This window comes from Nestor notabilis, unplaced genomic scaffold (genome assembly GCF_000696875.1).
Source record: "Nestor notabilis isolate BGI_N333 unplaced genomic scaffold, ASM69687v1 scaffold2038, whole genome shotgun sequence".
In the NCBI taxonomy this organism is placed as follows: domain Eukaryota; kingdom Metazoa; phylum Chordata; class Aves; order Psittaciformes; family Psittacidae; genus Nestor; species Nestor notabilis.
This window is the reverse complement of record NW_009941385.1, coordinates 20,103-46,395: the sequence shown is the minus strand read 5'-3', so window position 1 is coordinate 46,395 and position 26,293 is coordinate 20,103. Positions and strand designations below refer to the sequence as shown.

At 38.0% G+C, this 26,293-nt stretch overlaps 1 protein-coding gene across 1 annotated transcript in view; it reads left to right on the top strand.

Annotated features, from left to right (window-relative positions):
• The window catches only part of LOC104410625 (proprotein convertase subtilisin/kexin type 5-like), a gene marked incomplete at its 5' end in the record, with an annotated part of 51,284 nt that overhangs the window by 12,465 nt on the left and 12,526 nt on the right, over window positions 1–26,293 (top strand). The window contains 3 exons of the mRNA XM_010020855.1: window positions 10,668–10,810; window positions 12,040–12,240; window positions 25,453–25,641. Coding sequence (XP_010019157.1) covers window positions 10,668–10,810; window positions 12,040–12,240; window positions 25,453–25,641 — 533 coding nt within the window. The remainder of the gene's footprint in view (window positions 1–10,667; window positions 10,811–12,039; window positions 12,241–25,452; window positions 25,642–26,293) is intronic.

Below are 26,293 nucleotides of genomic sequence, written 5' to 3'. Positions count from 1 at the left end.
GGGAGCAGGGGGAGGAAAAAGCTGGGGGAGTGAGCAAGCGGCTGAGTGGTTCTGAGTTACCAGCTGGGCTTAAACCACAATAGCCACGTATTTCCAATCCAATTCTTACTCATCTACTTGCTGATTCACTTCCACTCACCTCACCCAACTTAGGAAAGTGCGACATGTTATGATATGAGTACTTCTCAGGGTTTCCCAGAGATTACCTCATCTCCACGTAGCACTATACCATGTATATCACATTTTGACCCATCCAGGTTTCTGCACAGAGCAGCACATGGCTTTTTCAACGTTTGCACCAGGACTATTTTCGGAAGTTAACACTGAGAATAAAGTCCTCCTCAGTGATAGTGCAAAGTGAAGAACATTCAGAACAGCCATCACACTTTACTCTTGCAAATATACCTTACAAGAAAGACAAACACTGAGAAACCCCAAAAAGCTGTGTCCCTGCCTACAAAATAAGTATTTAGGACCAAGTGTGGCTTTTCGTTTTAGCAAGTCAAAGCCTGAGCAACTCTCAAAAGTTATCCAGAACCTAACTATTTAGTTTGGTCTGGGTTACAAGGTCTATGTACAAACATACAGCTGTAAAGGCAGAAAGTGAGACTAAAATAATATGAAAATGCTCCAAAAGATCCACTACACAGAGTAAGATGGGGAAATACCATCTATAAGGTAGTGGGTGTGAGAGAAAAGTTATTTGGAGAAGATTTAAGGAACCTATGAGATAGCTAAAAGGGCAGCACTGTGAACAGGCTAAAGCTCACAGTTACAGATTGTGATCCTGGCAGTTTTGTTCATGATTAATGAGTGAAAAGTGATCTGGTTCCCATAGCAACCTAAGAAACACAAAGGAAAGCTTCATTTCTTCAAACCTGATGAATAGACCTTGGCTTTCAAAATACCGGAGAAAATTATGATAAGGATCCTTTTTTATCTCAAAGTAAATCTTCCTCAAGAGGTTAATTTTGCAGAATGGGGTTTAGATTTGCAGATAACAGGACTCGTTTTCACAGGCTTCTACAGTAAGAACATGCAATCTGTGCAGAAAGAATGCCCAGCAAGATTTGGAACTTTTTGTCCTGATTTTCAGTACTCATGTTTCAGTATAGGTAGAACATTACATTAGAGAATGTTGTTTTTCTTAGAGTATAGGTAAGAGAAAATTTCCTTGCATGTTGAAGAAACAGAATGTATCTATTAAATAAAACATTCTGGTTTTGATATTTTTCTTTCTCTGAGAAAGAAAATTACTTCCTGTGTAAAATCCAGGCTTTGGGCAAGTCACTGGAAAAGCCTAAGATGCAAGATCGAACCATGAGTTCTGCAAACACAGAATACTCCAGATTTTAGTTTACAGTTCTCTGTAGAAATACGAGCACAAAGGAAAAATACTGGATCAGACCAAAAGCTGGTCTAGCTCAGTAGCCACTGACCAAACGATGAATGTTCTCCTAAAACTACAAAGACAAACAAAGCATGGATTGCTACTCCAACAATTTGCAGTTCAGGAGCTTCATGAATCAAAACAGTAAAGAAATGCTAGCTGCTGAATCATTCTGCAGGAATTACTGAAGAACAAATATATTAAAACAAATATAATCTAAACCATCTGCAGACCAGACCCTCCTTTCAGGGAATTTAGCTGCCTGCCTGGGGCCCAGATCAGGGATGTCATCAGAAAACTGATGAGGTTTGTACAGCCTTCGAATTACTACCTACTCCTGCTCTTTCATATGGGTCACCAGTGATGTTTCAAAAAGACCAGTGTCAATCAAAAGATATTCCAGGCCCCTGGGAAAAATGCTAAATGATTCAGGAGCACAGGTAGTGTTTTCTTCAATCCTCCCAGTAATGGAGAAAGGCACTGTAAGAAACAGGTGAGCCCAGGACAACAAAAACTGGGTCCAAGACTTGTGCCTACACCAGAACTTTCTTTTTTATAATCACCACCAAATGCCGTATTTTGCACCTAGGACAAAGTAACAACAGACACAAGTATAAACTGGGAGAGGAGCAGCTGGAGGGCAGCCCTGAGGAAAGGGCTCTGGGTGTCCTGGTTGACACGGAGCTCAGCGTGAGTCAGTGGTGTGCCCTGAGAACCAAGAGATAAACTGCAAACTGCACCCTGGGGTGCATCAGACACAGCAGAACAAGCTGGTCAAAGGAGGTGATTATCCTGCTGTATTCAGCGTTGTACACTGTGTGCAGGGTTCAACCTCGAACCCTGTGTGCAGCTGTGGGTCTACAGTTTAAGAAGGATGTCAAGGTCCTTGAATGCACCGAGAGAAAGGCAAAGAAGCTGGTGGAAGGGCTGGAAAGCATGTCCTGTGAGGAGCGGCCAAGGGCTCTGGGCTTGTCTGGTTTGGAGGAAAGAAGGCTGAGGGGTGAGCTCGTTGCTCCCTACAGCTTCCTGACGAGGGCAAATGGAGAGGGGGGTGCTCATCTCTTCTGGCTGGGATCCATGGATAGAACACATGGGAATGGTTCAAAGCTGCACAAGGGGAGGTTTAGGCTGGACATTAGCAAGCACTCTTCTGCTCTGTTCTGCTCTACTCTACTCTACTCTGACTTTGCTCTCTGCTCTGCACTGTTCTGTTCTTTTCTGTTCCATTCCATTCTGTTCTGTTCTGTTCTGTCCTGTTCTATTCTGCTCAAGCAATTCTACCTCAATATGTACTTGTTTAAATTCTTTGGGCTTATACCAGCCTAAAACTCAGAGTCTTGATCTTTCAAAGAAGGAATTGTATTACAGAACCTCTTACTGGCTGTGGCAGTTCAAATCTTGGATTCTCCCCATCTTAAAGAAGATGTTTCCCATGTGAGTCCTGCCTGCATAAATATGTTTTGTTAATGGAGGACCAATGGAATCCAGCTGTTCAAATTAGTGGTAAAACCTGCATTGATGTCTGTCGTGTAAACTTAGGACCACTGGCCCACAGTCTGCCTTTTTGCTAGTAGGAGAGCACTCTTTGGGTGATGCTATTTCACTCAGAGGAACTACCTATGTAGTAAGAAACTATTCAAATGTAAAGGTCCATCTCATCATAAGTGTGTTCAGAAAATGTGTCTCAATACATAGAGAGTTCGTGTTTAGTAATATGCAGTTTCATGCTTCTTGGAATCATCACATTGAGAGTTTGGTAGGTGGAAACAATGGCCAGTAGAGTAACAAAAGATTACATAACATCCAAATGATAGAATAAAATCGAAGACAAATAAACTGAATGTCATTTCTTAATCTTATAGCTGTTGTCCTGATTTCTGTTGAAGTACTCTTACCTTTTATTTTACTAGGAGTAAGAACGAACCACTACTTTTTCTTTGTAGCCCTGTAAGCAATACCTCCTCTGGCTGCTACCATCTTTTGGAGCTTCACGTGCAGTGTAAAACTCACTACAGCACTGGTCAAATACGTCTAGTGAGAGAGCAGAGCTTTCTGACCCAATACTTTTAAGTCAGTGTTTAAAATTTTCTATTCCTTAAAGTTTCCTGATTTCCTCACTTTTCCTCAGTGAAATCTCCCAAATTTGATGCATTTACCAACATATATACAAGTATTTATGTATTTATCAACATTTCACCTCAGTTGTACAAACCATGGAACTATTTCAGATAATTCATATTATAATGCTAATTTTTGGTTTCATTTAATCTTATCTGTCTTTCATTTCTAGTTCTAAACTCAATATAGAATCATAGAATCATAGAATAGTTAGGCTTGGAAAGGACCTTAAGATCATCTAGTTCCAACCCCCCTGCTATGAGCAGGGACACCTCGCACTAAAGTATGTCGCCCAAGGCTCTGTCCAACCTGGCCTTGAACACCTCCAGGGTTAGAGCATTCACAACTTCCTTGGGCAACCTATTCCAGTGCCTCACCACCCTCACTGTGAAGAACTTCTTCCTTAGATCTAATCTAAAGTTCCCCTGTTTAAGTTTAAAGCCCTTGTCCTACCACTAGAGTCCCTAATGAAGAGTCCCTCCCCAGCATCCTTGTAGGCCCCCTTCAGATATTGGAAGGCTGCTATAAGGTCTATATATTGAAATCCTTATTTGAACAGGAAAATATGCCTCATTCCCTTTATTTTGTTAATGAAATTCAATAACAGCAAGTGAAATTATTCCTCTTTTAGACTAAGGTAATTGAGATTAGAGCTGTGTGACTTTTTTCAGTAAACTAGCCTTACAGCACGAGTAGCACTCAGAATACTTTTTGGCTTTATTAGTATCATTTTCATGCTAATTAAAGGTAGTTTTAATTTAAAATAAAATAATAAAAAAAATTAAGTAGAGGTAATTTTTTTTAAGATATTATGTCTATTCAAAGCATTTTTGAGATTTTATGTCTTAAAATGCATATATTTTTAATTCATTAAATATCTTGGCTGAACCAAAGCTATGGGTTTTGTCCAAAGGAAATACTAATGCTGTTTTTTTCCCTGTATAAATCTTACTGACAACAGAATCCAGCTTTTTCCTTGGTTAAAATCACAATCCCTTCTTTCTCCCACTTCCTGGTAATATGACTAGTCAAAATAAATTATTAAGTCAGAAATAATGAAGACAAAGCTGATTTCCTGGCAAACACACACACACAGAGGGGGGTAAAAAACCACCAAAAAACCCCCACAAAAACAAACTAAAAAACAATCAAAACAAAAACACAGACAAACAAATACCTTCTCACACAAACTAGAAGATTCGAAACAGAGTCCCTGGTTCCACAACAGAAATCTTCATTTTTAAGGCTTACTGAAAGCTGAAGTTTCAGTTGGGCCCATGTCTAGTCAAAAATCTTATTACGTTTGGATTGTACAATTCACTTATTTTTAGTTGAGATGCCATAAAAACTAAAGAAAAAATGGTCTACGGTAGTTCAAATATATACTTACTCTAGTTGGTGACAATTACAACTTATTGTACTTTTTTTTAGATTATTATAAATTATTGTTTAGAGGAATGTAAAAGGCAAATAAAATCTAGCTGTAACTATTGAAATTAAACAATTACTGCAGGCTGGCCCTTAAAGAAAAACTGGAATGGAATATAAAAGCATTTTCAGTCATTACATTTAATTAAGCTGGAAAAGAAAGGCAAACCATGCAGTGAAAATCTTGAATTTCTGAGTGCAAAAAACGGCTGAGTATATACACCACATTCTAGGCTCACAGCTGAGCCAATAAATAGTTCAAGAAATTTAATTAAAAAAAAATCATGAGCAAACCAGGAAGCTAAAATAAAGGTTACAGTCTAAATACAGATTCTGCAAAATGTACCCTTGCACTTAACTTCAACTCCCAGCTTTATTGTATACAATAGATAAAGTTAAGCATGCTCATGAGTCATTGCAAGATCTGGGTCTAATTAGACGTGATACTTTGAGTAAGTGCTACTCAAAAGTACAGTGGGCTAGCCATGTAAAGTTTCCAGAATTAGGATCTGTCTAAATACCATGAACACTCAAACATAGTGAAATAGTGACAAGCATTTCCAAAACGCTCTGGAGCTCATTTTTAATATGGATGAACTTATGTACTAAATATTTCAATAAGCCTCTAGAGTAAAAAAAATAAAATAATAAAAAAACCATTCACTTACAGTGTTCCTTTACATATTTGAACAAAAGTACCCTTCCAGCACAACAATGCTATGCTTGTAACACTAATGCCCATACTTCCCTCCCAGAGTAGAAAAAAAACACTAATTCATTTCAAATCAGAGAGTTCCAACAGAATGCATGAATGTTTGGCCTTTGACCAATATTTAATCTTTGCATGTACCTTTTCTGTATTATAACATAGCTGCACTCCAAATGTATTGTACTTGAGAAGGTGGGGGGAGGGCATGGGACAGGGAACAGGAGTATCAGTTTATTACAGACAAGGAAAGAAACAAATTATTTTTTCAATGAACTCTAAATGATCTTTACTTATCTAAGAAAAAGTGCAATAAAACCAGAAATTCAAAGAGAATTTGTTTGTGTTTGAGGTCTTACATATTAAAATTGGTTGAATCCTTTTTCCAGTGTTATCAAGTTCACTTTTGTTTCTGCCTTCAAAAGAGTGGCATAGGCTCCACATAGCAGAAATCAGTGCAAACGGAAACTGTAAAATATAGAAAAAATATTGACAGTTCTCATGGCAAGAAGTCTTTTGGAGCACGACATATCAACAAACCCACCTTGCACCACACTTTGCATTATTTTATGGGCAAGTGAAGGTCTCAGTGAATATAGCATGTTTGTTACTGCTAGTCCAAGAATTTATTGTGGCAGATTGAAAGGACCCATTGTAGAAGAACTGCACACATATATCCATAAAATTCCCTAGACTTACTTCCTTCCTGATATCAAATTTGTTATTGTAGGAATAGTTCCATATTCAGTTTTCTCTTCTCCTGCTATTAGATGGTTGTCCTCTTTTCATTCTGTTCTAAACTATGTTCATTATTCTTTAACAGTTTAAATTCAGAAGCTAAATATAGAAAGTGGTTGATCACCTATTTAGTCAGTACGTCTCTAAGAGAAGGAACAATGGTCTGGTAAGGGCTGATAAATAACATAATAGTACACAGATTGGCAAATGAGGTACACTAGCCCAATATCTGCATATTTTCATTTCAAAAAATTGTCAAGAATTCTCCTGCTGCCTCCAAAATCTGAGGTTTGAAGAAAGACTCTGCACATTCCCAAGTGAAATACAGCAAACCAGCTATTCCTATGAATGTTGTGGCCTTGTAATAAGGTATTTACTATTAACTCTTCTGTCTAAAATTTGTGCCAGAGCAGAATGCAACTGCCATTTGTGATACATTTTTTTCCCTCTCCATAATATGTGTTCCTATCCACACTCTAAACAAACTATTTTTATGATTTTTTCCCTAAATACCTTCTTTTAGATCCTAAACCAGTTCAAAATGTGTGTTCTTTACTTAATGGTCACTTACTTAATTTTCCAAACTCTTTCCACAGGACAACCAGACATTGCGACTTTGTTTGCAATTACTGCTGAGATCTGTCTCAAACTGAGCTATACAGATATTCATCCATACAGGCAAAACCGAGAGGGCAGTTAGGAAAGAAAAATGTCATCTGAACCTCCCACGGGCAAGAGGGGAAAGAATCCTTTCTTCATAAAAGCCAGAAAGTACATTCAGAGTTAGTTACTAAACCGGCAAGCAACCCCAGAAATTTTAACAATGTCTCTTTGATGCGTTCCCAATTCTTTCCAACAACAAAACATATGAACTGTGTGTGTCAATTTTCAAAAGGTATAAAAACACTTATTTATCATTATACCGACATGGCTCCAACAATATTGTATAAATACTGTAAGGAAAAAAATGCACACAAATTAATTAGGTGAAAAAGAATCTCAGGAAGTGTCCTTATTCAGAAACAATAACAGTGTTCAAAAAATCATTCAAAAAGAAGCCATGGACAAACTAAATGTCTTTCATATAGAAGTAGAAGAAGACTTTGTAGAAAATATTTTCATATTTTAATAGTATTTCCCATCTCAACATAAAATCTAATGCAAGGAACTTTAGATAAGGTGATTGCTTTTCTGTTTGTGTTCTAAACAGTGAAGAGAATATTTGCACAGATCTGCAGCATTTCTGGGTAAAGCTTTGCACCTCATAAATAAATTGCTAGAACTACTTGCAAAACCAAGTGCATGTTGCCTAATAAGTTTGCATGTGTAAAGCGTGATTTATTGTACACACAGTTCAAACAGACTCAGTAAAAATTTTGCCTTATGAGTACTATTAATATCAAAAAATAATTTATAGCCATTTCATAGTAGAGCAGTTTATAAACACATTCACCCAGGTTATTCTGTTTCCTTCCATTCTGCTCCCTTTGGGATATTTGAGTAAAGGAAATGGAAATGGAAAGCTAAAAGAAGATAATGGAAGGTTATAGAAAATATTCTTCACTTTGCGTGAGCATATAAGGGGCCTACAAGGATGCTGGGGAGGGACTCTTCATTAGGAACTCTAGTGGTAGGACAAGGGGTAATGGCTTTAAACTTAAACAGGGGAACTTTAGGTTAGATCTAAGGAAGAAGTTCTTCACAGTGAGGGTGGTGAGGCACTGGAATGGGTTGCCCAAGGAAGTTGTGAATGCTCCAACCCTGGAGGTGTTCAAGGCCAGGTTGGACAGAGCCTTGGGAGACATAGTTTAGTGTGTGGTGTCCCTGCTCATGGCAAGGGGGTTGGAACTAGATGATCTTAAGGTCCTTTCCAACCCTAACTATTCTATGATTCTATAAAGCCATATCCATCACTGTAACAGTTTTAAGAATTTGTATAACAATTTTTCTGTTCATTTGATAGAATTTTTGAATGCAAAAATTAGTTTTTTGACAAGGAAGATTACCCCAATGCCTTCTCCCCCAGCCTCCCCCTGCCCATAATATAGAAAGGTGTTCATGTAGCTTGGGATTTTTAAAGTGATTACTTACGTTTTTCAAAAGTTTGCTTTTAGAGGTGCCATACCCTTTTAACTTACCTCTGCAACAAATAAAGAAATAGGATGAAACTACAGATAAGGGTAACATAGAGTGTCCTTTTAAGAATTCATTGTGCCCTACCTGAGCTTCTGGGAAGGTTTTGCTTATAAGAACAGCACTTCTTAAGCACTCAGCAACTTCTAGGTACCTTATGCTGAGGACTCAAAAGTCACAGGTCACTGTGAAAATACAGGCCAAGACCTGATCGTGGAAGAGTTTATCTGCAAAAAAATGTAAACAGAGATTCAGAGATAATAATATTCCAGTTATGGCTGTAGTGATTTTCATGTAAGAAATAAATAAAAATTGTGTAGCAACAATTCTTTTTAGCATTCTGGTTTTAACTCTGAATATTATTTACATAATTTCATGGTTTTTATTTCAGATGACCCAGGAATCTGTATAACATGTATGCAGAACTATTACATGTAAGTATAGCTGTATAGCTCTTCATGCTTATACATTTTTCTAAAGCAAAAATGTGTGGTTTACTACATAGATCCGCTCTGTGTGTGTTACCTCATTCCTTATAAGTATTGCCTATCTGAGAATAGTAATTTTGGAAGAAGGCTTGCAAAATGCTGATAAACTAGCCGATCTCTCACTATCAAGGCTACTTAAAATGCATGGACTGATGTGAACTTTGCATCTATGAAGACAGTAATATGGATAAGAAAAGGTCTAAAACAGTGCCTTCGGATTTGGAATTAGTATGCTCTTAATATATTGTGACCACTTCTGGTATCAGCAGCTCAGTGGGCACATTTAAAAATGTTAAGCAAAGGAAAAATACTAATTGAAAGATTAACTTAAACAGGGAGAAATTAAGAACTTTACTGTTTTTCAAAGGGACATCTAGAGATCTCTGTAAAATCATCACGACAAAAGTAAACATTCATAAAAAAGCTATTCAATCTAGCTGTAAACAATCTAGCTGTAAACAATGGCAATTGATTATATATTTTTACATGCAATCATATATATAGTAATTTCTAATTCAACATGCGTTCAGTTTTGTGCCTACATTTAAAATAGAAAATTAAAATAGTTACACTCAAGAACTCTGAGATTAGAAAATATCTTTGCTGGTAACATGGATAGTGGGATTGAGTGAGCTCTCAGCACATTTGCCAGTGACACCAAGCTATGTAGTTCGATTGATATGCTGCAGGGAAGGGATGCTATCCAGAGAAACCTTGACACAGTTGAGAGGTGGGCCAGTGTTCAGCAAGACCAAGTGCAAGGTCCCACACCTGGGTCGGAGCAATCCAAGGCACAACTACAGGTTGGGCAGAGAATGGATTGAGAGCAACCCTGAGAAGGACTTCGGGGTATTGGTTGACAAGCTCAACACAACCCAGCAGCATGCACTTGCAGCCCAGAAACCAACCGTTTCCTGGGCTGCATCAAAAGAAGTGTGACCAGCAGGTCAAAGTACGTGATTGTCTCCCTCTACTCTGCTCTCATGAGACCCCACCTGCAGTACTGCATCCAGCTCTGGAAGCAACAACACAAGAGGGATGTGGACCTGTTGGAGCAAGTCCCGAGGAGAGCCACAAAGATGCTCTGAGGGCTGGAGCACTTCTCTTATGAAGACAGGATGAGAGAGAGCTGGGCTTTTTCAGCCTGCAGAAGAGAAGGCTCAAAGGAGACCTTAGAGCAGCCTTCCAGTATCTAAACAGGGCCTACAAGATATCTGGAGAGTGACTTTTATAAGAGCAAGTAGTACTAAAACAGGAGGGAATGGCTTTAAACTGAAAGAGGGGAGATTTAGATCAGACATTAGGAAGAAATTCTTTGCTGTGAGGATGATGAGGCACTGGGACAGGTTGCCAGACAAGTTGTAGCTGCGTCATCCCTGGCAGTGTTCAAGGCCAGGCTGGAAGTGGCTTTGAGCAAGCTGGTCTAAGGGAAGGTGCCCCTGCCCATGGCAGGGGGTATTGGAACTAGATTATCTGTATTATCTCAAATATTCTATGATTCTAGCTAAGTACAAATACACTTTGATTGAACCCTTCATTAGAGGAATAATTTCTGTTCATTAGGATGAGAATAGAGCTTTACCATTACCATACCTAGAAACACACAGAAAAGAGACTTAGTGACTTTAAAGGAAACTTACTAATGATGTTCTACTTTATCTTACAGGTATAAGCAGCATTGCTATAAATACTGCCCAGAAAATACCTACAGAGATGAAAGTTCTCTGCAGTGTAGAGAATGTCCTAGCAAATGTGATAGCTGTGACAAGGATACGTGTGACTCATGTAAGGAAGGCTTTTATCTCTTAGGTAAGCAAAATACCATATATGGCATATATACCAAAGTATTTTAGAATTTTTCTTTAGAGAAAGAGACTGGACCCAAATTCTTAAATTCATAAATCTCTTCTGCAGCAGACAGTGGAGGCTTAGGGATTTAGCCCTTTGCAGAATCAGATCCTTTGCATTAATAGGGTGCTTATGCTAGCCAATGGTGCAGTTTGGTTCTATATATTAGACCACATCTTCCTACTTGCTTTTTTTTTTCAATTTTGTTTTTGATGCATTTCTGCTCTTTTAATGAAATAGAAAAGCTATTGTGTTTGATTCAGACTTAGTGAAAAGAAAGGGTTTTAACTCACTGAAAGATATGTAAACTTTTCCTTACTGTTTGTAAGTTGAGTTTTATTTTGACTTTCAGATCCACATAAAGTAACAAGCCTTAAACCCTTAAACTGAAACAAGCTCAGTTAAAACCACTGAATTACACATCAGATTCACACAAGACTAGGAATATCTTAGCTTTATTACAAAGCTATAAATCTGGCAGGTCTGGTTCAGACATTGTGCCAAAAATGTATCACAGGAAATCCTGAGGTTATGGTATTCTTGTGCTTTGCCTGATGAAGATGCCCTGTAGTCGAGTACAAGAGCATCACATTCATGGAAAACTCTGTGGTCACATCCTGAGGTGATCTGGTGGTGTAGGGGGTTTTTAATAGAAATTCGAGGAAGCTCAAAAAATTATCAGTGTAACAACTTCTAGGGGCTTTGCTGCAGTATGCCAACCCTTAAGTCAACTTACCTGAGTTTAGCTTTTTATTAGCTAGAAACTAGAGATCTGTTCAATTCCTCAAAATTTGCATATATCTAACAATCTTAGGGACCTCTGGACTTAGATTTTATATTGGGCCAGTGTAATAGCTGGGATGGAACCATAAGATTTTTATCCAGATTTGGACTTTTGGAATATTTGTATATTCCAGATTTTAGGATGTGGATGAAAAATCATCTAGATACAAATTTAAGTGCAGCTTGAAGTTTATGAAGCTTGCATAAGAAACTGAGCTGAATTTAGGCTTCATGCTAAAAAACTAGAGGTTACATAGCTACACAAAGTTTCATAGTTTCTTATGTACTGTTTTTTTCTTACACCATGTCTTGCTGGAGACAGAGAGATGCTGTAGGAGAAATACCTCCTTGTCAGGATTGACACGGGGCAGTAGAAGCCATGATGCCAGGCTCTGGTTCTGTTGCAGGTGGCACATGTGTGAGTGAGTGTGGGGATGGCTTCTTCACTGATGACATCTCCAGAGAATGTGAACCTTGCCACAGGAGCTGTGCAATGTGTGTTGGATACAGCTATGAAAACTGTACTGGGTGCAGAAAGAGTTTCCAGCTATCTCACGGGCAGTGTCTGAGTCCAAGAAATTCTCCACCCAGTGGGAAGTTCTGGAGTGGTAAGTTGCAACAGATTGCTTAATCTTTTCTGTTTACCTTGAGACTACTAAACTAAAAGTTTAGAAAGAGGGTATCAAGATCTTGCCCCTTGAGTGACACTGCAGTGTTGTCCAACTCATTGTCATTTTAAAAATATACCGACCAAAAACAGTGGTTTCACAGAATGAAATTCATCTTCTTGCAAATAGCATATTTTAATACAACTTGGGTGTTCCTTATCTAGGAGTTGCCTTATCTAGATGGATAGAAGTTAAAAAAAAAAAAGGAAAAGATAAAAGATAGATAATAGGTTAAAGTACTGGGAGTTCCTTATCTAAAGCACTGGAAGCCTTCAAGCTATGTTTTAGACGAGTTTTGGAGCTACCGATTCCCTGCATAGAAATATGTAGAACTGGAGGAAATGGAAAGTAGTCAAGTATGTGTCTGTCTGTGTATGTGGTATGTGTTTAAAAGCAAGCTCTTCTTTTCTCCCCTTAATTTAGGCATGCACCACTGTCTAAGGGAACCAAACACAAGACACAGAACTACATTTTGAAGTTCTTGTCCTACTTTGGCCATTTGTACAACCTTCACAAAATAATCAATTCTTTCTTGGTGCCCTCATCTATAGCATGGGGAAAACAGTTTTCTCTCAAAAAAAAAAAAAATAAAATAAAATTTGGAAGGAATATGTTTTTAAAAATTAAAGCTGTTGAGGGAATTATTTTAATTAATTTTTTAAATTATTTTCAAATGCATCCCAGTTCTGTCACAAATTTCTTGATAACAAAGTGTTAAATGAAAAGTGAATAGGAGAAAATTTGTCATTCCCATTATGTCAGTTACATAAAGTACAACTGAATAGGTTATGTTACCAGATGAAGCAGTAATGAATTTACCACCCAGCACACAAATTAAAACTCATTTGCTATGAATGTCCATTCTTTTTAAGTGAAACATGTGCAACACGAGGAATTTCAATAGTTAGGATTGAAAGTGGCACTTTTTAATTATGTGTATATCATACTCTCCAACAAAGGGTAAAATTTCCTCTGGAGTTTCAATAGCTCTTTTGCTGATCACTGTAAACAAAGAGAAAAGTCAATGTCACATAATCCTTTCACTTTCTTTATAATTGTAAAGCATCAGCTGGAATAACACCTTCGGTTTTGGGCACACTGTTGAAAGAAAGAAGTGGGCTGATTAGAGGAAACAGTGAGGATTACCAGAAATCTAGGGAGAAAATTATTTACAATGAAAAGTTGTGATAAATGAGGGGTTTAGAACTAAATGAGAAAGCTGAGAAAAACACAGTCACAGAGAACAGAATAGATTGGGTATCTGTAAGTGAAGTAAGTAGGACTTAAAATGCAGAAAAGGAGGTTTAGATTTGGCATTAGAAAAAAGGGGACCTTCAAATGGAATAATGGAGTAATAGAACCTTTGAGGAAGTTTGGGGATTTCCATCACTAGGGGTCTTTAAGAACACATGAAAAGCATCTGACAAGGATGTTTACTGAATGGAGCAAGAGACTAGATTGCTTAAGGTGCCTTCCAGCTTTATTTTTCTATCAAATACAAATTTTCCTCTGATTCCTATGTCTTTATTTGACTCAAACACATCAAAGAATGACTATCCTTAGATCTATACAACCTGGCATTAAAAATTAAAATACACTAACCAATATTTTCAGAAAAAATATTGACCATTTCTATTCATTGCCTACCTATGGTGAAATGTTGTATCAAAAGGAATGACATTTCTTCACTTCAGAAAAAGATCTGAGATCTAAAAATGAGAAATATTAATAGAAAGTTGGTCTCCTCCATGCATTTTCTTGTGTTTCATCCATATGAGTTAGTATGTTTTCAATTTGAGACTATCTTCATCAATGCCAGGGAAGAGCACATCTGTAATTTGGTTGATCTATTGGTTATCTATTTCTCACACTGTCGAATGAGGTGACTTATTGTCAGTTTTTTTCTTTTGAGTAGGCAGCTGATGCAGTTCTGTGTATAGCATTGCTGAAAACCTTTCACTTCATCTTGCATACTGTTTCACTTTTCTTCCAGTAGTTAAAACACATCTTATTTATGGGTATTTCAGACAGTAAGGTACATCTCTGTCAGAGCTATACCGGCTTGAAGATTAATGGCTGCTCCAAAATTACAGGATTTCTGCTACCGCTGGTGATAGGAGCCCAGGGAACCTGGCTCGTGGCTCTTCACCTTTTCTTGGATACGCTTGCTGGGATTCCTGCAGTGTGTCTGCAGGTGTGCCATGTAACTGCTGAGAAAGTGATGTTGAACTGTGAAATGGCTTCAGCCTTTTCTCACTAGGGTAGGCTTCCAAATAGCACTAACATTCAAGTCAAAATGTTAATGACATTGTCATTGTCTTTACTGACAGTGGGTAAATCTATCAACAGTTTGTGAGGCTTCTTGCTCAGATACTGTTGGATTTTCTGGTTCTCATAACAGTCATTTGCATCTGCTAATTAACAAGAAAATCTAAATGGCTGATTTTTTTGGCTATAATATCACTCTTTTACTCATTTCTTTTGATAATGCATTGAAGAGGTAATTATCAACTAAGTCCAGATTTACAACTGATTTTTTTCTTTTAATTCTCATTTCATGCTGAAGATTCTTAAAGAAGAATATAGGACTCAGGCAGAAGCAAATGGCATTTAACTCTAGTATTACATCACACACATAGGCCAGTTCATAGGCAGTACATTTCACACCCTGATACTGTTTGAAATATGTGGGTAGGGAAGGGAAGGGAAGGGAAGGGAAAGGAAAGGAAAGGAAAGGAAAGGAAAGGAAAGGAAAGGAAAGGAAAGGAAAGGAAAGGAAAGGAAAGGAAAGGAAAGGAAAGGAAAGGAAAGGAAAGGAAAGGAAAGGAAAGGAAAGGAAAGGAAAGGAAAGGAAAGGAAAGGAAAGGAAAGGAAAGGAAAGGAAAGGAAAGGAAAGGAAAGGAAAGGAAAGGAAAGGAAAGGAAAGGAAAGGAAAGGAAAGGAAAGGAAAGGAAAGGAAAGGAAAGGAAAGGAAAGGAAAGGAAAGGAAAGGAAAGGAAAGGAAAGGAAAGGAAAAAAGAAAAAGAAGAGAAAAAGAAAAGGAAATGGAAAGGAAAGGAAAGGAAAGGAAAGGAAAGGAAAGGAAAGGAAAGGAAAGGAAAGGAAAGGAAAGGAAAAGAAAGGAAAGTTTCACAATCTGTTACAATTATTTTGGTCATTCTCAAAAGCTTTCTGAAAACCAATAAAATTTAGGAGAGGCAGCCATTGTATTTTACTGCTTTTTTCAACAATGCAGTATGAGATAAACCTCACCGCTGTCATGGGAATGAAGATGATCCAAGGCACAACTACAGGCCGGGTGGAGAATGAATTGAGAGCAGCCCTGAGGAGAAGGTCTTCAGGGTGTTGATTGACGAGAAGTTGAACATGAGCCAGCTTCAGTGTGTGCTTGCAGCCCAGAAACCAACCGTTTCCTGGGCTGTATGAAGGAGGTGATTGTCTCCCTCTACTCTGCTCTCATGAGACCCCACCTGCAGTACTGCATCCAGCTCTGGAAGCAACAACACAAGAGGGATGGTGACCGTTTGGAGCAAGGCCCGAGGAGAGCCACAAAGATGCTCTGAGGGCTGGAGCACTTCTCTTATGAAGACAGGATGAGAGAGAGCTGGGCTTTTTCAGCCTGCAGAAGAGAAGGCTCAAAGGAGACCTTAGAGCAGCCTTCCAGTATCTAAACAGGGCCTACAAGATATCTGGAGAGTGACTTTTATAAGAGCAAGTAGTACTAAAACAGGAGGGAATGGCTTTAAACTGAAAGAGGGGAGATTTAGATCAGACATTAGGAAGAAATTCTTTGCTGTGAGGGTGATGAGGCACTGGGACAGGTTGCCAGACAAGCTGTAGCTGTGTCATCCCTGGCAGTGTTCAAGGCCAGGCTGGAAGTGGCTTTGAGCAAGCTGGTCTAAGGGAAGGTGCCCCTGCCCATGGCAGGGTGGGTTGGAACTAGATCATCTTTAAGGTCACTTCTAACCCAAACCATTCTATGAGTCTATGAGTAGCACCAAGCTCATCCTCAGCACATGCCTTGCTCCAGACAATGCAAGAATACGATGCAACTAGGAAGATAGCCAAAATTTCCAAATCCAGTAGTTTATGTCAGCATTTACCAAGTTAGTCTTCTATTCATTCTTTTTCTTTAGAAATGTTACTAACAGACAGCTGACGTATTAGACCTTGAACTATATTTACAAGTAATGAAGCCATTTCTCTCCCAGCCACATGGATTCGGTGGGTTCCATTGTGGTTTTAATGACTCTGTTGATGTGCCATACGGGACAAAATGAGTTTTGGGAAAAAAAGACTGTTGTTTTTTTTGATTCCGAGGCTCACATAAGTTAAAGGGCAGTACATCAGAGCCTGCCACAGAGAAACCAAAATAGAATCTGACTTTCTTTGCAGTTTGAGAGTATAGTCCATCTAGGTGAAGGTTAAAACCTCTGTGAATGCAGAATACACTTCTTTCCATATTTAAGCTTTCAATTAATGTTTCTTATGCAAAGATAAATGATAGACCAGTCTTTTGAATTTTTAGGAGCACACACTCCAGCATTCTATACACACTCTAAAACATTCTGTAAAAAACAACCTCATAAAATGATTATTTACTTTGGGGGTATACTTTGCTGGGCAAATAGTCCAACTTATATCAGGAATCATTAATAAGTCATATTCAGGTCTGCAATAATGCAACAGACCGTGCCTGTTACCCATGCTTTTAAAAAAACAAGGCAAGCCAAGAAAGAAGGAAAAAAAATTTAAAAAAAAAAAAATAAAAAGAGGTTGAGCTCTATGTTCCTAGAGTGAAACATCTGTATTTTATCTTATGTACCAGATGATGAAATTACTTTGGAAGCCAGGAGACACACTAGTGTAAGCTTGATTCATCAAGTGAATACACACACCCTTTCAAATGGATTAGACATTTTGAAAGCTCTGGTCAGGTATTCATTTTGCGTGTTCATTGTAAATACACACCCTAAAAACTTGTTCATTCCTCAGTTACACAGTTTAGCCTACTGCATTCTTCTGAAAAGTACAAAAGGAAAAAAATGAGTATGGAATGAGGTCTGTTTCTGATGCAAACTCAAAATGGAATATGTGCTTCTTCACATGCAGATAATATATGCTGTGGTAAATCTTGCAGCTAAATAGCAGCCAGTTCTGTTTGCTATTACATCCACCCCAATAATAAGAGTAATCTCCCACAAGCAGCCATTGATGAACTGCATCCATCTTGTGTATTTTCCTTTTCCTAAATATAGAGTAAAATAAAAACAGTAAAAATGTACTGAATGAGAGAGAAAAAAAATAATTCAGGTTTCAAAAAGATTATTTGAAAGAACCTTAATGCAGTCATGCAGGTATACCTATAAAGGTCTCAGAATACAGAAGGGAAAAAAAGAAAGGAGTGGGGTGGGCAGAAGACAGTAGACAAACCAGCAGCAGGATAGAACAGGTCATAATCTTCCAACTGTGAAAATGTTACGGCATTTAGAGTGCAGAATTAAAGATTCATGGAAAGAGTTAGGGAACTTTTGTAAGTGTCCTCCATATCTGAAATTTCAGGTTGCTAGTGGCAAGCAAAACTGATTCATTATCAGATATGTTTTTAAACATGCCAACTTCAAATTCTCACTATTTGTTTGTAATGTAATGTTGTTATGTTATGTTGTTACAAAATAACTAGATTGGGAATTAATGGTTATTAGGGATTGTGATTTACTTCTCAGAATTCCTATAGTTCCTTAAATTTATAATTCACATAAATCTTCAAAATAGGATAGGTCTAGTATTTTATTACATATGTATATTGTTTTCATTTTGTTTTACTGTGTCTATGTAATTATAATTACCTCATGGAGATACGTAACCTGGTTTTGTGGGTTTTATCATGACTATCAGTTTTGCAAGGCCAGTGCCATATGCAGAATAAAATCTAACAAGCTAAGTAGCATCTCAACTGTATCACATTCAAATCACATCTCATTACACAGTGTAAAAGCTAGACAGGTCACCTTCTGAAAGGAATGCGTTTGCAGTTACAAACAGCTGAGGCACTTCATTTCCTCCTACATTTCTCACTGCGGCAATTCTGCCATGGTCCTACAATAATATATGTATTATTATGTAAATACACTGTAAAAATACTCTCCTCATAGAAGTCAGTGTCTAGAAGCTAAGGGTATTACAAATGTACGCAGGGAGCTACCTCGGTAGCAGCTTAAAAATACAACTTTTTAAGTCCCCCTTTTATTCACAGAAGAACATGAATAAGTAAGATTTAAAATGAAGAAAACAAACCATGTTTTAAGTGTCTGAACACTTACTGCTTGCACTATCTAGCATAACAACCCATTGTCCATGGAGTGGGTAGAGAGAACAAGATGGGCAGCATAAAGAGGATGAGTATATACTAGTAACGATTCTTAGTTGTGGGTTTAAATGAAATTAAGGAAGGATCATAAGATACTTCAAACGCTATCGTGTTTAAAGGCATGTTTCTTTAGTTATGGCTGTATCTCTGCTTATATGTCTGTCGTGGTTCAAACCCAGCCGGCAACTTGGAACCACGCAGCCGCTCGCTCACTCCCCCCCTTTTCCTTCCTCCCCCCGCTCCCGGAGGGATGGGGAGGAGAATCGAAGGAATGTAACTCCCACGAGTTGAGATAACAGCTCTCCAGTAACTAAGGTATAATACAAACCACTACTGCTACCAGTAATAATGATAAGAGGAATAACAAGGGAAAAGGACACAACCGCTCACCACCCGCCAACCGATACCCAGCCCGACCCGAGCAGCGATCTGGGCCTTCCGGGTAACTCTCCCCAGTTTATATACTGGGCATGACGTGCTGTGGTATGGAATACCCCTTTGGCCAGTTTGGGTCAGGTGTCCTGCCTCTGCTTCCTCCTGGCTTCCCCTCCTCTCTGGCAAAGCATGAGACTGAGAAAGTCCTTGGTCAGAGTAAACATTACTTAGCAACAACTTAAAAACATCGGTGTTATCAGCGTTGTTCCCAGACTGAAAGTCAAAAACACAGCACTGCACCAGCTACTAAGAAGGAGAAAAAATGACTGCTATAGCTGAACCCAGGACAATGTCCTCAGGTTTTGTAGGGGGTTTCATGTAGGTTTTTTTTTAATACATTTCACATTTTCCAGAACAAGTTGTGAGCATGTAAAGAGGCCCACAGTTCTTTCAACATGGACCCATGTTTTTCACCCTGAATATCTTTTGGGACTTACTAACTCCTTCTCTAAAATTAGATAGAAAAAAAATCTGGGACCTCAAAGTAAGATCACTTAAGTAAAAAGAAAAGAAATATGGGGACATTTTGTTAAATGAAGTTAAATTTTACTCTTCTTTTCCACAATTCATTTTGGGATTGACAATTAAAGTCTTACAGTTCTAGGTTTCAAGAAACTCTCCCATTGTCTCATCCAAGTTGCACAAGCCCAAATGAGAAAAGAAAATAGAAAAAAAACCCCATTTTTCAGTCTTTCCTCACCCTTCCAGTTTGATAATCCCTGAATAGATTGAATAGGCAAGATTCCTATGATAGCTTTAGAGCTGCAGTAAACCTTAGCTCAAGAAACAGCACAGTGTGATTCAGTTTCTCAGTTTCTAGATGGGAATGAGAGAGATTTAGCTGGGTGTCTGACAAAGTTGTTACTCATTCTGACAATGACGCAAGAATCATAGTGACATTGTGACTCTGACCTGAACACAGTTTAAATAGAAGGCACTTCTATTTTAAAAAAGAAAAAAAAAAAAAAAAGGAAAAAGGAAAAAAGAAAAAAGAAAGACTATATTCATAAGGCTAAAAGTAGCTCAATAGGTCTGAGAAGGTCATATATATTGGCCTTTAAAAAAAGAAAAGCAGAACAGTATAATAATAGAATACAGTGGTTTTTTTGGAGTCAACGTCCCATTTTTCAAATACGAGTGGCTTACAGCTCCACATCATAGACTTATGACTTCCACATTTAGAAGTTGCAGTTGCAACCATAAAAGTTACAGACTGAAATTTTAAAGGAAAGTTTGTTGGATCCTCAAGTACAGAATGGCATACTTTAGGTAAAAGCAAAATACAACCCAACAACTTAAACCAGTCAGTTCCAAGCTTTCCATTTATCATTAGTCCAAAGACAAAGGTAATACATTTTGCATGACCATTTTTCAGCTTTGTAAGGCTATCTTTTGAAAGCTCTGGTTACATTATTGCAAGCAGTGTACACTGGCTTCTGTAAACAAATCTCTTGCATCACATTTGCCCATTTGGGAACTTTCTGCTAAGCAAAAAAATTACATTTTGAAACTCCACTTTATTCTGAACATGTGTTGGGTGGGTTTCTTTAGTAAACTAAAGTCTATTTACAGTCAGTAACAGCTTTAATACAGAAAAAATCTTGGTTTAAATGTCCAGAATTTATTAAAAAAAAAAATAAAAAAAAAAAATTGTAAGATTTCTTCTGTCAGTACTAAAGTTTGGGCATTTAAGCTCTTGCATTTGACTGGAAAGCTAAAAGTTGTCTCCTGTGCCAGGTACCAGAAGCCCAATTGCTTGTGTACATTCCCCTCTGGTGGTGACCAGCAAATATTACAGGAAATAACAAATGCCAAAGGGGCAAGGATTAAATGGAAATAAAAAGTACATCACCAAAAAAAGGATCTTTATAAGGCTTGAAATGTTTTTGAAACCATAAGCTCGTTTAAATATTAGTCAGCAGTAGTTACCAACAACTCTGCTTAACCTTAACTTCCTGCTATTTTTTTTTTATATCTTATCAACTCTCTTGCCAGGATCAAGGTCCTTTTCCCCTGGCAAAACATACTTCAGTAGTATTTCTGGGTTGTTTCTTCACACACATAACTAGTATTAAAATACAGCATTTAAAACTACTCAGGAGGGATTTTTGAAAAAATAAAATATAAGCCAGGGTAAGGTAGCTGGACACAAAGCTACTGAAAAGGGAAACGAAAAATCTAAATCCTGCATATTTAGAAAAAAAGCCAGTGATATTTTCAGTGGGAAAATCAGAACTCTGTCTTGACAAACTGTGAAGGTTTATCAAAGCACCTAGTGGGGTAACAGAGGATGTGCAACTGCAGGCAGACATTAGGAACAGATGGTCTTTCCTTCAGCCAAGGTGCTACAAGCAAAGTGAAAAAAAAAAATCAACAACCAAAAACTACATGGCTGTGTAACATATCATCACTTATTCAAGTAATGTTCTTTTTCACAGACTACCAAATGACCAGTATCTAAAAGGGAAAGATCCCCACTGCAGGCCAGAGTGGATCTTCTGTCAAGAGCAGAAAAAGAGAAAAGGTCTGCCTATTTAAGGATAGGAGAATAGAAAATCTATTAACATCAAACATCCAGCTTTTCCAGAGTATTCCTTATATTCTTACAGATGACATCAAGAAGGACACTTTTCTAAGGATTTGTTCAATAGAGAAGTGTCAGGAAAAAACATGAAGCTAAGGATTAGTCTCTCCAGAAAAATCTTGTGGCCATTGCTTACTCTAGTGACTCTTATAAGAGTGAGCAATGGTCACCAGCAAGTTACTTTGAGGATTATCTGGAAATAATAATAAACTGAATATGTTTGCGTGATATTTGGTAAGGTAGATACAGAGGCTTGAAAGAAACTCAAACTGCCCTCTACACTTAGGGGCACTTAAACAGACTAGAATCCTCTTGGAACAGCATGTTGTAACCTGACATAAAGAAAATAGGTCTTCTGCAGGTAAAAAAAGAGATAGATCCTTTCTGTCAGCAAGAGACAGAAAGGATGTAAACTCACAAGACCTGCTATTGCAGAAAGCCTTGTAAGATATCCACATCCACACACTTAAGAAGGGGTAAGAAAAGCAAAACTAAATGCTCATTCTTCTAAAGGGTGAAACTTACACAAATAAAAAGAGTATCCTAAAACTACTTTGTTACTCTAGCTCTTCATTCCCTAAACTACCCAACTGTTTATCTCCATGTATACATACATATAACATACACATAGATAGAACAAAGTACAGAGCCTAATCAGGATTTTCCAAAATATCTCCTTCCACCCTAAGCATTCAGTGAATCTGACAACTGCCTCCCTAGCAGCAGGAGCCATATTGAAAAGAGCCTCAGCACTGAGGCCCCAGTTATACTGATGATACCAGAAGATAAGGCGTTTCATTGCTACTTTAGGTATCACTGAATTCACTTCACACACTGAGGTCTCCTTGTGTCTCTCCCATCCTTCATAAAGAGCTAACCATGTGCTATCCTCTTACCCCTGCAACTTTAGAAATTACTTATTAGTAAATACCACCCCCTCCACATCTACAGCTCTCAATGTTTATACATCATTTCCACCTTTTCTTCATCCCACAGGCCAGGGACTCTGTACCTTCCTCACTTGTTTTTCTTTCCAAAGAGCCTTTCCAGAAGTTTTATTTTTTGCAAGATACCCTATTGTATACAGCATAGGTTCAAGTATTCTCAAACTGTGAAGTCACAAAGGTGACACAGCCTTCCTGTGTACTCAAACCCACGGGTTTTATGTCAGCTATTTAGCAGAGCTTGAGGCTGCACATCTCAAAATTCAGTTTCAGGCATTTTCTACCTCCAGAAGGCCTCTTTACCTTTGGAGTTGAAAATTGTCTTCAGGGGGTACTTACTGAAATACCATCCTAGTCACACCTGTCTTGGTCCTTGCCTCACCATGGCCACCAACACTTCTGGCTACTAAGACCAAAGCTAAAGCTATTTGCTGTCTTGTGGGTCTAATACTTTGTCCATTGGCTTCAGACTAGGCAGATCACATTCACATTCAGTGTGCAGTTTTCCTTCGTGAGGTACCTTAGCCTGTGAATACTATGGCCTGTGCCCAGATCCTGCAAACAGTCTTGTGCCCCTGTTCAAGGAGGACAGAGTTCCTGTAGCCAGAACAGTGGTGACAATGAAAACTCTGCTAATCTCCTACTATGTCTGCTTTATATTGTGCCAGTTACAAACAAGACTTGCAATACTACAGGCTTCCACTACCCTGTGCAAGCAGCATTCACAAGTAGTCCTGGCAAAGAACGACTAATCACATGTTTGCAGAGTGCCCTACTATTAAACATCCAAGTTTTGATCCGTGTTGAATCCTCCTGAATTGTTCTTGTTATGGCCAGGGACAGCATATTGAAAGATTTTTTAGCACACAAAGTTTTTAAGATGTTCTCAGCTGCTGGTAGAACCAGGCGTGGATGTGACATATTGTTACGAACCATCTCCTAGCCACATTCTTTCGCTGAGATAGCTATGGTTCAACTCATTTAACAATACAGTTATGAATAATATTTATTATTATTCCTCCTTCTTCTGCCCCTGTGCCACGTTATACACATACCCACTTTTCTATTGAGTGCTTCTCTGCTTAATAAAATACCCATCATTTCCTCTTGTGGGAAAGGGCTCTATATAAGTCTCCTGTTCTCCTGTCTCCTCTTTTTACTCCAAGTATTTGATTTCATTACTTTCATTCACAATGTCAACATTTTAAAGTACCTTGCCATAACAGGTACAACTAAAAAGTGTAGTGATATGCTTATGCATATGACTAATGGATACTGTTAGCCAGTCCATCAAGTTACAGAAATCATACATATTTAATTGGCAGGAGGAGCTGGATGTGTTAACAGAGGTGAAAAGCTCAATCTTCAAACAACTTCTGATTTATTCTTTATTTTTTATTTTCAGCACAATCAAAAGGCTACTGTCTTCTATCCACTGGCCCACAATTACTTTTTCATCAGACATGCACCTACTTATTGTTGAATGGATCAAAATATAGAGCTGTATGCTGGGACCTATCATGTTGCACAACAGACTTTCTCAATATTACATATAATCCTTGCATCTTCTTGTCATTTTAGAGCTGAGTAACACATTGAATGAAGTCTATGCAAAGCGTAACCAAAGTCTTAGTTTTCCGCAGGTATAAAAGCTCCATTTGACACAGATCAGACTCTTCTTTTTGGAGGGAAATAGCAGGCAATGGCTTTGGGGAGAACTACTTAGCAGATCTTATTTTCAAACACTCATTTTTCTCCTTCCTGCTCAGAGTTTTCTCCCTTAGTTACAGGATAATGGTGTTCTGCAACCAGCTAATAAAAAATCCCCAGGAAAATACCTCAGTACACTAAGCCGTCCAAATTTACATACTTTCTAGTTTATAATTTATTAGGATTACAGATCTGGATTTGGTTTGGGATCCCTACATTGAAACTAACATTATTAAGATGTATTATTGTTCTCAGTTGCGATGAACAATTCAGAAGAGTGCCTTAGTGGATTTCAGGGTAACATTTATGTTTTCCTTCATTACAACTCTTGAATACAATCATCAACTTCTTCAACTTACTGAATTAAAAAATTCACTGAGGTACGTTTTCAAAACAGCTTAGAAATAGCCATAGAAAATGGCCCTACAAGAAGGAAGGGAAATGAACAAAACTGTCCTATCAGACAGGAAAAAAAAAAAGAATGTTTTTCATTTTCATGCCAGATGCAAAAAAAATACTGCAGTCCTGTGACCCTTCATGCAGGACCTGTGAGAAATCTGCTGACTTATGTACTTCATGTCCAGAAGGTAAGAGACTTCAACTTCTTTGGGTAAGTTTTGCAAGAGACTAAAATAGTCCGTATCCTACACACTTCCAGGGAGTATTTTCGTCAATGGTCACTAGGAAGTTCTTTGACAACTTAAAGCATAGACAGGTAATCAGGCAATTATCAGATGAAGTCAAGCATCAGCTAGGAAGTAAGCACATACCTTTAGCAATATAGATTAAAAAAATTATTAGGTGGATGCTGCTCCTTTCCTTTATTTTCAATCAAAAATTGTAGACACCATGCAGGAATTACTCAATAGTGATTTATTCAGGAAGATGTACTAGGTAATCCTGATGATTCCTTCTAACCTTAAATTTCAGTGAAGATTGAGCAAACTATTTTGGGAAATGGCTTAAAGAATGTTCTAGTCGTGTTTTTAAGCATCAAAAAGTTACATTTCAGGGAGGTTGAAAGCTTTCTTTATAGCTATCCAAGCCAGGAATCTTTTAAAGGTATTTCTAATTGGTGTCTTTTCCCACATGGATTGCTCTTTTGCCAGGAAAATTTCTTACCCATGATACTTGTGTTTCTCTGTGCCCTCAAAAAACTTTTGGCAATGTTGCAAGTGGCAAGTGCGAAATGTGCATGGATGGCTGTGAGGTGTGCTTCGACCACTGGCACTGCCAGAAGTGTCAGGCTGAAGATCGCTCTTCCTCCACAAAGACAGATGTTTACAAGAATGCCCTGAGTAAGTAACTCCCCTTTGATGACTGCTCCTTATTTTCTCACTGTGCTCCTTCTTTTTAAAGTTCAGATCCATTATAAACCTTTCAAGGGAGACCTTACTATAACCTCAGCTACCAGAAACTACCTCAAAGTAAAAGTCATTTTCATCTGGCCTGAATAAACAGCATTTTCTCTTGCTTAGAGAAAAAATGAAAAAACAAAAGCAAAACTAGACAGGAAATTCTATGGCTTCCCATTGACTTCAATAGGACCATGGTACCTAAGGGTGATTCCTTATGGTGGCTGAAAAAAGCCTCTAGTCATTCTGCTAACTTATTGCTTCCTCAGAGTACTACAGAGAAGGGGTGTGGAAGCAGAAATAGGATGTATCAGACTCCTGATATGGAAATACAGTGTTTAGTAATGTGTTTCCCTCTTTGTTTGTATTCTTTACTTCTTTAATTTTTCCTATAATAAACATAATTCAAAAAGAAAGATTCCCATATGACTGTGGTGGATATTAGATCAGGTTCTCCTGTTTCTGTCTGTCTTTTTCATCAGCATTTGTCATATCTACATATACATATAAAATTTGTACTATGCAGCATTAATATCTTGCTTAGTTGACCTTTTTTCTGTAAAGAAATGTGCATCTCCTGCTTTTCTTACAATCA